General features: G+C 44.0%; 1 protein-coding gene and 1 long non-coding RNA gene across 3 annotated transcripts in view; one reads left to right on the top strand and one right to left on the bottom strand.

The window, feature by feature from the left end:
* LOC144334953 (uncharacterized) overlaps positions 1–14,236 on the bottom strand; it is a 65,438-nt gene that overhangs the window by 39,659 nt on the left and 11,543 nt on the right. The window lies entirely within an intron of this gene.
* STX12 (syntaxin 12) overlaps positions 6,889–14,236 on the top strand; it is a 50,870-nt gene continuing 43,522 nt past the window's right edge. Inside the window, exon 1 of one of the 2 annotated variants that reach the window (XM_015132342.3) lies at positions 6,889–7,119. In XM_015132342.3, the coding sequence (XP_014987828.1) occupies positions 7,002–7,119 (118 nt within the window). In that variant the 5' untranslated portion in view covers positions 6,889–7,001. 2 annotated transcript variants of the gene reach the window in all.

Genomic DNA, 14,236 nt, shown 5'->3' with positions numbered 1-14,236 from the left:
ACAAGGTCAGGAGATCGAGACCATCCTGGCTAATACGGTGAAACCCCGTCTCTATTTAAAAAAATACAAAAAATTAGCTGAGTGTGGTGGCGGGCGCCTGTAGTCCCAGCTACTCAGGAGGCTGAGGCAGGAGAATGGCGTGAACCCAGGAGGCGGAGCTTGCGGTGAGCTGAGATCGAGCCACTGCACCTCCAGCCTGGGCGGCAGAGCGAGACTCCATCTCAAAAAAAAAAAAAAAAAATTAGCTGGGCGTGGTGGCACATTCCTGTGATCCCAGCTACTCAGGAACCTGAGGCAGGAGAATCACTTGAACCAGAGAGTCAGAAGTTGCAGTGAGCCCAGATTGCGCCACTGCACTCCAGCCTGGTGACAGAGGGAGACTCAGTCTAAAAAAAAAAAAAAAACAAAAAGAGTCAGATCTCGCTCTGTTGCTCAAGCTAGAGTGCAGTGGCATGATCATAGTTTACTGCAGCCTCGAACTCTTAGACTCAAGCAATCTTCCTACCTCAGCCTCTCGAGAAGCTGGGACTACAGGCACAAGCCACTATGCCCAGCTACATGTAGAAGTCATGTAGCTGCCAGGCACACCAGCCTGGGCGAACAGTGCTTGGCACGTAGTATGCACTCAATTTTGTAAGCTATTGTCACCTATGACTTCTACAGAATCAACATTTTATGTTTTCTAAGAAGGAAGGTGATAGAGGGATAAATTAGAATGAACACGTATGTTTACTTGTTTTTTTGCTTCCAAAGTCACTTTATTCCTAGGTCACCTCTAGGCCATCAGACCATTATTGCAACCCACAACTTTTAAAACCTCTTTTTCAACTCCACATTACCTACCTCATATATGCCATTTTATTGCATTGATTTCTAGAGTGCCATTTAAGTATGTGTGTATCTGTGTGTGTGTGTATAAAATTGGCATACACTAAAATAACCCTCCTTAGTGCACAATGAGTTTTGACAAGTGTATGAAGTTGTGTAATCACCACCATAATCAAGATATGGAACATATTCATCAACCCCAAAAGTTCCCTTGTGTCCTTTGGTGCCCTTCCCTCCATACCAGCCTTTATGCAACCACTAATCTGATGTATATTCCTATACCTTTGCCTTTTAGAGAATGTCATATAGCCAGGTGCGGTGGTTCACGCCTGTAATCCCAGCACTTTGGGAGGCCAAGGTGGGCAGATCACCTGAGGCCAGGAGTTCAAGACCAGCCTGGCCAACATGGTGAAACCCCATCTCTACCAAAAATACAAAATGAGCTAGGAATGGTGGCACATGCCTGTAATCTCAACTACTCGGGAGGCTGAGGCAGGAGAATCGCTTGAGCCTGGGTGGCAGAGGTTGCAGTGAGCCGAGATCGTGGCATTGCATTCCAGCCTGGGTGACAAGAGTGAAACTCCATCTCAAAAAAAAAAAAAGAGAATGTCATATAAATGGAATCACATAGGATATGGCCTTTTGTGTCTGACTTTTTTCACTTAGCATATGTATTCGAGATTCATCCGTGTTTTTGCATGTCTCAGTAATTTATTCCATGTCTCAGTAGTTTCTTTTTATAGCTGAATAGTTTTCCACTGTATGGATGTACCACAGTTTATCTCTTCAGCAGTTGATGGACACTTGAGCTGCTTCCAGTTTTTGGTTATTATGAATAAGGCTGCCTTGAACATTTGCATACAGGTCTTTTAATAGAAATGTGTTTTTATTATTCTTGGGTAAATATATAGCAGTGGAGCTGCTGAATTGCTGGGCTGTAAGGTAAATTTATTCTTAACTGTATAAGAGACTGTAAAACTATTTTCCAAAGTGACCGTACCATTTTGCATCCCCACCAGCAATATATGAGCGCTAAGTTTAATACAGTATTATTTGCAATCTAAGTGAATTTCCCCATTAACTCCTCCCTAACAGTCCCCAGGAAGCTCACCATACTGATAGTGATAGTGATACTTTATGATCTTGGATTACTGCCACCTCTACCTCCCAGGTGCAAGCCATCCTCCCACCTCAGCCTCCCGAGTAGCTGGGACTACAGGCATGTGCCACCATGCCCAGCTAATTTTTGTATTTTTTGTAGAGACAGGGTTTCACCATATTGTCCGGGATAGTCTCAATCTCCTGAGCTCAAGTGATCCATCCTTTTGGCCTCCCAAAGTGCTGGGATTACAGACATGAGCCACTGCACCTAGTCCTATTCTGACTTTTAATAACACAGATTTAATTTGGCCAGTTTTGAACTTAATAAAGATGAAATGATACAGATTGTACTCATTTTATGTCTGGCTGCTGCTTCTCCTTTTTTTTTTTTTTTTTTTTTTTAAGAGACAGGGTCTCGCTCTGTTGCCCAGGCTGGAGTGCAGTGGTGCGATCATAGCTCACTGCAGCCTTGACTTCCTGGCCTCAAGGATCCTCCCACCTTGATCTCTCAGGTAGCTAGGACTACAGGTGTGCACCACCATGCCTGGCTAATTTGCATCTGGCTCCTTTAGCTATGCATTGTTGTGAAGAGGTCACCTATGTTGTTCACACAGCAGTAGGCCATTTATTTTTGTGCTCTATAATATCTGTTTACACAAACCTCTGTTGATGGATATTCAAGTTGTTTCCAGTTTGGAACTAGTAAAAATAAATACTGCTATGAACTTCATAATAACACCAAATTGGAAACAATGCAAACATCCATCAATAAGAGAATGGATAAGTAAACTGTAAGTGTATTCATATGAGGAAATACTAATCAGTAATAAAAAAAGACCAAACTACTGATATATGCAACATCATGGATAAATCTCAAAAACATTGTCTTAATAGAAAAAAGCCAAAACTAAAGAATATAAAAAATATGAAGTCCAAGAGCAGACAAAGCTAATCTGTAGTGATAAAAATCAGGAAGTAAAGGCCGGGTGCAGTGGCTCACGCCTGTAATCCCAGCACTGAGAGGCTGAGGCAAGTGGATCATTTGAGAGGCCGAGGCAGGCGGATCATTCGAGACCAGCCTGACCACGGTGAAACCCTGTCTCTACTAAAAATACAAAAAAATTTTGTATTTTCACAAAAAGCATGGTGGCGCATGCTTGTATTCCTTAGCTACTCGGGAGGCTGAGGCAGGAGAATCGCTTGAACCCAGAAGGTGGAGGTTGCAGTGAGCCGAGATCGTGCCACTGCACTCCAGCCTGGGTGACAGAGTGAGACTCCATCTCAAAAAAAAAAAAAAAAAAAAAAAAAAAAATCAGTAAGTAACTTCCAGTGATGAGGGAAATGGATTAGAAAGGAGCATAAGTCAAGGAAACTTTCTGGGGTGATGATGAAAATGTTCTGTCTCTTGGTTTGGGTGTGGAAGTAACACGGGTGTGTCAAAATCCATTGAGCTGAACACTTAATATCTGTGCATTTGATTGTATATCAATTATAACTCAATAACAATCAAATGTAAGGGCTGGGTGTCATAGCTCACTCCTGTAATCCCAGCATTTTGGGAGGCCGAGGTGGATGAATCGCTTGAGCCCAGGAGTTTGAGACTAGCCTGGGCAACATGGCAAGACCACATCTCTACCAAAAAAAAAAAACAAAAACGAAAATTAGCCAAGTGTAGTGGTGCGTGCCTGTAGTCCCAGCTACTTGGAGGCCTGAGGTAGGAAGATGGCTTGAACTAGAGAGATTGAGTCTGTAGTGAGTTGAGATCATGCCACTGCACTCCAGCCTGTCTCAAAACAAACAAACAAACAAAAAAAGTAAATAAGTATAGAAAAATGCTGCTTGGTCCTAAAAATGCTCCTGTGGACTATACCTGGTTTTTGGAACACATATAGTTGGGTATATAGTTAGGAGTAGAATTGCTGGGTCATAAGGTGCATGGGAATCCTGGCTCTGTCACTTAACAGCTGTATGACATTAGGCAAGTACCCAGAAACTCCAGTTTCTTTATCTATACCAAGGAGCTAATATCACCTTGATGGGTGCAAACCCATGAAGACTACCTTCGTTAATTAACAAAAGTATGTAGTGCTAAGATACATTTTCTCTAAAGCCATAGATTTTTAGAAAATGTGTTGCTCAAATTATCAAGAAGAATGGAATATACCACTCTTACCTGGAGGATCAGTTACTTTGATGCAGAAGAGCAGCCTCAATTTCTAACGCAGGTGCAGAGCTTCAGATAAGGGGTTTCCAGACACAACATTCCACATTTATCTTGGCATCATGGTTTCCAAGGAAACAGGATCTTGTTAGCTAGGGCCTGATGATAATCCCTTTACACATAGCCTGGTGTGTTTAGGGGCTATCAAAACACTGCTTCTTTAAAAATTTATCTACATTTCTTTCCCCCAAATCCTGGAATAACTCACTGTCTTCCTGTGTTTTGTGACACGCTGCATGATTCCTTTGGCGTGCAGTTTCCCTTGCAGCAGCAAGTTAATAAACTTAACTTTTTCTGACTACAGGTGGTCTTTATCAGATGGGTTTTATCTTGGAGATTACTGATAATGTACACAAAATGTGTTCATACTGCCTGGCACCTAAGAGGCATTTAAGAAATGATAAAATTATTATTTTTATTATTCATGTGTTAATCCAACAAATGTTTGTTTGACATCCAGTATTTGCAAGGCACAGATTTACTGCTATGAGAGATGATCGCTACAACCTCCGCCTCCCAGGCTTAAGCTACACTCCTGCCTCAGGCTCCGGAGTAGCTGGGACTATAGGCTCAGGCCACTGTGCCCAGCTAATTTTTGCATTTTTGGTAGAGACATGCTTTCGCCATTTTGCTCAGGCTGGTCTCGAACTCCCGAGCTCAAGCAACAATCAGCCTGCCTCAGCCTCCCAAAGTGCTGGGATTCCAGTAGTGAGCCACCGCACCCAGCCTTAAAACGATTTTTATTGTACATGGAGAAAGAAAACAATATTTTTAATTCCTATAAGAAAAATACCTTTACTGAACTTCACTTTATATAGTGTGAAATGTAAATTTAAAAATTATCAGGACTATCATATAGGTTAAAAAGTGCAATTTACATGACTTGCTATAAGATTTGACATAAAACTACAGATTCTAAGAAACAGTAAGGTTGTATAATAATAACCAAAACAGGCCGGTGCGGTGGCTCATGCCTGTAATCCCAACACTTTGGGAGGCCAAGGCGGGTGGATCACCTGAGGTCAGGAATTCAAGACCAGCCTGACCAACATGGTGAAACCCCATCTCTACTGAAAATACAAAAATTAGCCGGGCTGTGGTGGTGCATGCCTGTAATCCCAGCTACTCGGGAGGCTGAGGCAGGAGAATTGCTTGAACCCAGGAGGCAGAAATTGCAGTGAGCCAAGACTGCGCCATTCGACTCCAGCCTGGGCAACACAGCAAGACTCCATTTCAAAAATAAAATAAAATAACCAAAACAAGAGCCCCCGGATGTCATCCATCTCTTTCTAGAGAGAGGGAAAAAAATGCTCTCAAATTCTCCAACGAAAAATAGAGATAGCCACCCTTAAAAAATCCTAAGGCTGGTGGTGATCACTTGAGCCCAGGAGTTCGAGACCAGCCTGGACAACATGGCCAAACCCCATCACTACAAAAAATAGAAAAATTAGCTGGGCGTGGTGGCGCACGCCTGTAGTCCCAACTACTTGGAGGCTGAGGTAGGAGGATCTCTTGAGCCCAGGAGAAGGAGGTTGCAGTGAGCGGAGATCATGCCACTGCACTCCAACCTGTGTGACAGAGCGAAACCCTGTCTCAAAAAAAATAAAATAAAATAAAGAAAAAACCCTAAGGCCATATACAGGCTCATTCACTTGGGGTCTCCTTTCACCCAGGCAAGCAGCTTTCCGTCTTTGCATTTTCCAAAGACTGCAAAGCAGGCTGGGGTGGGGTGGAGAACACAGGAAACAGCCAGTTCCCCTTCACTTCTCACCATCTTGATCTCCTCCCAAACCAAAATCCTATGTCTTTCCTTTTAACATACGCTTACAGAAATGCAGTCTTCTGTAGGAAAATTGAGGTCATGCATTCCAAAGTATTTAAGGGTATGATTTTTAAATTTTAGGAATCTAGTTCTCCAAGAAATCCCGGTTTGGGATATAGATGAACGAGCTATTTGGGAGAGATTTCGATGAGAATGAATTTTAGAGAAGTAGCAAGGTGAGGAGAGAGTCAGCTTAGCGTTTGGCTTTTGCAGTCAAACTTCAGCAAGGCGAAGTAACCTCGCTGGTCTTAATTTTCTCATCGGTAATAGGGAAAATAATAATGCTAACATTGATGAGTTACTTTACTTCAATATTTAAAAAACCGACTCTCCGCTATCTATTCTAATGATAAAAATGTAGACAGAGCATCGTCCCTTGCTGTGAAAAATCTTATGAACAAGTGAATTGCGGTGAGGATTCACACATAGTATGTGCTTAATAAACATTATTATTTTATTGTTTAGATTAGAAGAGGGGTGGAGGGAGAAATGAAAGCGGTTTGGAAACCCCAAATACTACCAAAACCCTGGGGACGGAAGTAGAGAGGAATTTCGGGTTACGATTTGGTTCCTGGTCTGAGTTTCAACGTTGAATACTCCCATATTTGGGCCTGAATTCTCAAAACAGAATAGGATGTAAGGGCTGAGATCATCTGGTACAGTTTTATGCAAATCGAAAATTCTTGCCTCTTGTCAATGTGCCCTGGCGAGAAACAACACCTCCACCCAAGCTCATCCAATCTCAGCCCCAACTAGGTGACGTCATCTCTCCGCCCCGCAACCCCCAAGCCCCAGGCAGTCCTGTCTCTAAGATACAGTCCCAGCCCCAGTCCCAGCGGCGCCTGCGCACTTTGAACAGGGGCGGGGAGGACGCGTGCGCGCTGCGTGGGGGCGGGACTAGTGCGCACGCAGCCTTAGCTTCTTCCCCGCCCTTGCTCTTCCCAGTTTCTCCGTCAGCCTGCGGGTCCCGGCTGGCGGCTGCTTCCGGTAGGAGAGTGGTGTAGGGCGAGCAGGTCTCAGCTCCTCATCATGTCATACGGTCCCTTAGATATGTACCGGAACCTGGGGCCCTCAGGGCCCCAGCTCCGGGACTTCAGCAGCATCATCCAGACGTGCAGCGGCAACATCCAGCGGATCAGCCAAGCCAGTGAGCCGGGGTACCGAGCTGGGGGGCGGGAGCTGTCCCCGGGACAGGCCTGGGTGAGACTGTCGGGTCGCGGAGCCCGGCTGGGACTACGGCCGAGGCCACACCTGGGGCTGTCTCGGGCTGTCCACCCTGGGGGCGGTGGGCTTGCCTCCCCCAGTCTGTCAGGCCCGGGCTGCCCGAGGGTCCCCGGCCCCAGCTGAAGCTTGAGCTGCTTCTCTGGAGTTCTGCCCCCACGGTTCTGGGACCAAAACAGCCCGAGGGTGGGAAGGGGAGTGTGTGTCATCTCGAGAGCTGTGAGTGCGTTGACTTGGCGCAGTGGTCAGCCGAGTTTCTCCTGTCATCCACCTTCCTCCCCACCCACCTCGCTTTCCTCTTAGGCCAGTTTGGATGGGGTTGTTTACTGATTTAGGCTTTAGGTTTACATTCTGCTCAGCCCCTGGCTCCTCGGAAATCAGCAACTTTCAATTAAGGGAAGTGGAGAGTGCATGTGTTTGGATGACTTCATACACAGTTCTTCCTGTAATGAATTCGGAAATCAGACACAATGACTGGTATTTGAGAGGTGGGATGACTTCTGTTTTAATAAAGATAATTCACCAGCAACATTTCAACTTACATTATTTTGTCTTTTGTAACAAAGCATTGGGGTGTATTTTTGGATTTCAGGCAGATGAGGCTTTTGTTTTCCTTCCCTACTTAGCTGCTCTTGAACAAATCTGGTACACAGGGAAGCTAAGAGACTTAGCCACAACCACAGAGCAAGTAATGCATGGTAGAGTTGTTGGTGGAATTCAGAATGGTATTGCTTGTCTTAAAACTCCCTCCTCCCCATTAGGGTCTGAGTGAAACTGTAGCTGAATGAGTCAAATACAGGGTGTTTCTTGGGCTTGAAAATCATCTTGGAGCCTTATAAACAGGAGATCAGCAACAGCTTTACTTGGAAAGAATGGTGGTCATCATCCTTATTGTTTATTATTGTGTTTTGTGAGCTTGGTGTACTCTGTTAATAGGTAGAACTAGTTAGTCCTGAATTACAATTCTGTATTTTAAATAATATCACTTTGCTTTAGTTTTTAAACTTTAAAAAATTTTTCTTTTTTGTAGAGATGAAGTCTTGCTGTGTTGGCCAGGCTGGTCTCAAACCCCTGGGCACAAGCACTTCTCCCACCTCAGCCTCCCAAAGTGCTGGGATTACAGGCGTGAGCCACTGTGCCCAGCCTAATTTTTTTAATTTAAAAAAATTAAATATTTTAAATTTGTTTTTAAGAGATGGAGTCTAGCTCTGTCACCCAGGCAGAGTGCAGTGATCTGAGTGAAGTAGAGCGATCCTAGCTGGCTATAACCTTGAATTCCTGATCAGCTTGCTGAGTCGCGAGGACTACAAGGATGCATCTACCATGCCAGGCTAATTTTTAAATTTTTTGTAGGGATGGGGTCTCACTATGTTGCCCAGGCTCACTTTGCTTTTAAATCTAAATGTATATTGTAGAATTTGAGAAGTTTCTGATCAAAAGCAGTTGAGACTCTGGAAGTGAAAGGAAGGGTATGTGACCTCTTAAAATCCAGAACTAAAAAAAAATAATATGACCACTGGTTAGAAAGTGTAGTACTTTTTGTTCCAGTTTCCTTTTGTGAAGGAGCTGTAATACAGGTTAGATCAGAAAATTCTAGTTCAAGGCTGAAATTTTCTTGTTGAAGCTAAATCTGATTTTAATATCTATTTGCAAAATATTCATTCAACTTGTATTCAATATTATATATATCATATATAATATTATATTTAATATATAATATAAACATGAAGATGGATAGATGGATACATGTTGAATGAATATTATATACATGCTGATATATATATATATATATATAAAACCAGAATACTCCCAAAGGTAGATCCAACATACATTTTAAAATTTACATTTAAATTTTTGTTTTGAGACAGGGTCTCACTCTGTCACCCAGGCTGGAGTGCAGTGGCATGATCTCAGCTCACTGCAGCCTCAGCTTCCCTGGCTCAAGCAGTCCTCCTGCCTCAGCCCTACAAGTAGCTGGGACTACAGGTGTGCACCACCATGCCCGGCTAATTTTTTTTTTTTTCTTTTGAGATGGAGTCTTGCTGTGTCGCCCAGGCTGGAGTGCAGTGGCACAATCTCCGCTCACTGCAAGCCCCGCCTCCTGGGTTCACACCATTCTCCTGCCTCAGCCTCCTGAGTAGCTGGGACTACAGGCGCCCACCACCACGCCCGGCTAATTTTTTTTTTTTTTTTTTTTTTTTTTTTTTTGAGACGGAGTCTCGCTCTGTCGCCCAGGCTGGAGTGCAGTGGCCGGTTCTCAGCTCACTGCACGCTCCGCCTCCCGGGTTTATGCCATTCTCCTGCCTCAGCCTCCCAAGTAGCTGGGAGACGGGGTTTCACCGTGTTAGCCAAGATGGTCTCGATCTCCTGACCTCGCGATCCGCCCGTCTCAGCCTCCCAAAGTGCTGGGATTACAGGCTTGAGCCACCGCGCCCGGCCAATTTTTTGTAGTTTTAGTGGAGACGGGGTTTCACCGTATTAGCCAGGATGGTCTCGATCTCCTGACCTCGTGATTCGCCTGCCTTGGCCTCCCAAAGTGCTGGGAATACAGGCATGAGCCACTGCGCCTGGCCCATGCCTGGCTAATTTTTATATTTTTTGTAGAGATGGAGTTTCACCATGTTGTCCAGGCTGGTCCTGAACTCCTGTTCTCAAGTGATCCACCCACCTTGGCCTCCCAATAGGCCAGGATTACACATGTGAGCCACCACGCCTAGCCTTCAACATACATTTATTTGAGTATGTAGTAAGTGTAAGAACTGGCATGGATCTTTCAACAGAGAACCTGCAGAGTACATAAGCAAAATATAAAGTTAAAAGGGATTGGTGCTATAAAAGACATATAAATAACATGAAGGTATTCTGGGGAGAGAGAGATTGTTTTTAATTGAGAAGGCATTATGGCATTTGAGTTATGTCTGGAAAGAGGATGGAAAGATTTGGACCTTTGAAGGTAAAGAGAAGACATTCCAGGAGGGAATAAAATGAACAGGCATCATAGTGGGGAAGCATAGGGTATATCTAGAAGAGTAATTTAATTTGGCTAGAGTGGTGGATTCCAGAAAGTAGTGGGAAAAAAAGGACTGAAAGGTAAATTGGGGCCCAAACATGAAGGACGTTAAATGCTAAGCTAAGGGGCTTGGATTTAATTCTTTAGGAAAGTGTGAGTTGAATTCAAAGGGAGAGAGACTGGAATCAGAGATACCAGTTAGGGCTGTGAACATGAAGAGAAAGGAAACGATAGGAGAGGTTTCCTTGGTGATAGAATTGGTAAGATTTAGCTATTGATTGGGCATTGGCCCCAAGGGGATCATTTAAGTCAACTGTTAGTAATATTAATAGCTAACGTTTGAGTACATACTGTGTTCCAGGCAGTATGAAAAGTGCTTTATATGCATTATCTTATAACAACTCTGAAGCACCAGGATCATTTCCATGTTATGTATTAGGAAACAAACTATAAAGGTTAAGTAATTGCCCTGCTAACAAATGACAATATCTGAATTTGAAACTAGGTCTGTCTCTTATGACCAGCAATTTGTCTTTTTATAACTTTTTATTAATATTACAGTTCTGGGCTGTGCTCAGTGGCTCACACCTGTAATCCCAGCACTTTAGGAGGCCGAGGAGGGAGGATTACTTGAGGCCAGGAGTTTGAGATTAGCTTGGACAATATAGCGAGACCCCATCTCTAAAAAAAATTTTTTTAAATTAGCCAGATGTGGTAGCATGTGCCTGTAGTCCTAGCTACTTAGGAGGCTGAGGCTGGAGACTCTCTTGAGCCCAGGATTTGGAGGCTGCAGCGAGCTGTGATTATGCCACTGTACTCCAGCCTGGGTGACAGAGTAATATTTTGTCTCTAAATAAATAAATAAAATTAAAAATAAATAAATCAATAACAGTGCTATAGCAGTTAACACTTCAGGTTTACAAGTATGCAAATAACTTGTTTTTTCACTCTCCAGAGGACACTCTGTGGGGGAAATACCTGAAGCCGTGGTGCTTTCTCTTCTTGTGGTGTGTTCATCTCTTCCATCAGTTTGTTAGCTCCTTTGAGTCAAGGGGCATGACTTATTCATCTTTATATTTCCAGTACTTATCTCAGTCCCAAACATATGAAAGATTCATTGATCCACTATGCAACAAATATTCCTGGAACTCCTGCTATGTGCTGGGGTAAAGCAATGAACAAGAGGTAAAATCCCTCCCCTCATTGCATATGTATGTGTATTTGTGTGTGGAGGGGTATGTATACACACATATGTACATACACATATAAATAATGTCAAGTAATAATAAATGCAATGAAGAAAAAGCAGGGTAAGTAGATAGAGAGTCAGGGAAGAGGGAGGGTGGGTGCACTATTTTAGTTGATCAAGGAAGACCTCTCTGAGGAGGTAACATTTGACTGAGTAGACGTGAATGAAGTGAGCAAGAGAGCTGTGTGAGTAGTTGGGAAAGGCGTTCTAGGTATAGGGCAAGAGCAAAGACTTTGATGTGTTCAAAGAAGAGCAAGGAGGCTCGTGTGGCTGGAGCACAGTTAGAAAAAGGAGGCAGAATAGGGAAAGAGGCCAGAGAGGTAACCAGGGATCATATTATATAGGATCTTGATGCATAATAAATTGTATCAAATTGATTTGAATGAATGAGGCATTTCTACCATTTTGGAACTCTTCCTGCCTCTTTCCCCTTGTACTGTGTGGTACATACCATATCGTGTGACCCTAGGCAGTGTGAGCTGAAATTCTTCCAGGCCAGGCATGGTGCTCACGCCTGTAATCCCAGTACTTTGGGAGACTGAGGCGGATGGATCACAAGGTCAGGAGTTTGAGACCAGCCTGGCCAACATTGTGAAACCCTGTTTCTATTAAAAATACAAAAAAATTAGCCAGGCGTGGTGATGCATGCCTGTAATCCCAGCTACTTGGGAGGCTGAAGCTGGAGAATTGCTTGAAGCCAGGAGGCGGAGGTTTCAGTGAGCCGAGATCGTGCCACTGCACTCAGGTCTGGATGACAGAGCGAGACTCCCGTCTCAAAAAAAAAAAAAAGGAATTCTTCCCTTGGAATTGTTTGGGGAGAAATGGGATGTCTGAAATTGATGGGATGACATTGCATCTACTCAGTTATCAACCTAGTACCTATCCCCAAACCTTGCCAAGAGACCAGCACACCCAAATATACCTTAGAATGTGGGCTCACAGACATACATATACCTACACACCCATACAGTCCTGCAAGGACTTGTATCCATTAAAAGTTTGAGAGAACAGTTATTCTTTTTTCTAAACTGTTGAGCCACAGATGTGGGGTTGGAATTGCTGAGCATATCCAGCCTGAGATAAGGCAGCTCACTGCGTGGGTTGTTACAGGTACAGCTAAGGCTGACTGCCCGGTACAAGTGGTGGTTATCAGTATGCATTGGGTACAGAGGAAAAATATTTGACTTACTGTGGAACAAAGTGTCTAGGCAAGTATTGCTGAGGCAGATATAGCTAAAAACCTATTAACCTCAAAGTTAACTCTGAAGGGATTGAAGAACAGCATTTCTGGCCGGGCGCGGTGTCTCACGCCTGTAATCCCAGCACTTTGGGAGGCCGAGGCAGTCGGATCACCTGAGGTCAGGCATTCAAGACCGGCCTGGCCAACATGGCAAAACCCCGCCTCTACTAAAAATGAAAAGGTTAGCCGGGCGTGATGGTGGAAGCCTGTAGTCCCAGCTACCCGGGAGGCCCAGGCAGGAGAATTGCTTGAACTGGGGAGGCAGAGGTTGCAGTGAGCCAAGACCAAGATTGCTCTGCTGCACTCCAGCCTGGGCGACAGAGTGAGATTCCATCTCAGAAAAAAACAAAACAACAACAACAACAACAAAAAACCCAGCAGCATTTCTGTTGTTTATGTTGCTATTGATGTGATCTTGTTTACTAACAGAATAAGAAGAGTGGAGGTCTCACCGTGTCACCCAGGCTGGAATGCAGTGCTGCAGTCGTAGCCCACTGTAACCTCAAACTCTTGGGCTTCAGCGATCCTCCTACTTGAGTCTCCCAAGTAGCTAGGACTACAGGCATGTGGCACTGCGCCTGACAAGTTGTAAAAGTTTTTTAGAGACGGGGGTCTCACTCTGTTGCCCAGGCTGGGCTTGAATTCCTGACCTCAAGCCATCCTCCTACCTCAGTCTCCCAAAGCAAGAAGAGTTTAACTTTTAAATTGATTATTATGAAATCCTTGGGGTTCTACTTTCAAAGTTATTTTCATGTTTGCCCCTTACTTTTTATGTTTCTTTGCTGTCCTCTTAAGTCTTCATCAGCTCAACATCTGTATTTCAGCAGCATATTCATAGTGTCTCTGATTATGGTCTCGCCCCATTCTAGTTTATACTGATAATGCTATCAGCACTATGTCTAAAGTCCTGTTTTTATTATACTGCTCACTTCCTCAAGAGCCTGAGGTGGCTCTCTGTTGTCTACTGAATCAGATGTTTTGTTTTGTGGTTTTTTTTTTTTGAGCCAGAGTCTCACTTTGTCACCCAGGCTGGAGTGCCATGGTGTGATCTTGGCTCACTGTAACCTCCACCTCCTGGGTTCAAGCATTTCTCCTGCTTCAGCCTCCTGAGTAACTGGGATTACAGGCACATGCCACCACACCCAGCTAATTTTTGTATTTTTAGTAGAGACAGGGTTTCACCATGTTGGCCAGGCTGGTCTTGAACTCCTGACCTCAGGTGATCTGCCCATCTCGACCTCCCAAAGTACTGGGATTACAGGTATGAACCACCACGCTCGGCCTGAATCAGATCTTAATATTCCACCTTGCTTTCACTCCCTGCGATCTTAACCCAAATTAGCCATATTTTCTACTCTTCCTTACTCTTTGCTAGGAAGGCTGTTGTCTTTACGTTCCTCAACTCTATCTTTTGGTTTATATTTTGCTCATTTGGTTCCTCCTTTTTTTTTTTTTTGAGACGGAGTTTAGCTGTTGTTAACAGCCGAGGCTGAAGTGCACTGGTGCAATCTAGGCTCACCGCAACCTCTGCCTCCCAGGTTCAA

The sequence above is a fragment of the Macaca mulatta genome, chromosome 1 (assembly GCF_049350105.2).
Source record: "Macaca mulatta isolate MMU2019108-1 chromosome 1, T2T-MMU8v2.0, whole genome shotgun sequence".
Lineage (NCBI taxonomy): Eukaryota > Metazoa > Chordata > Mammalia > Primates > Cercopithecidae > Macaca > Macaca mulatta.
Note: the sequence above shows the minus strand (reverse complement) of the source record. Positions and strands in the feature narration are given on the sequence as shown.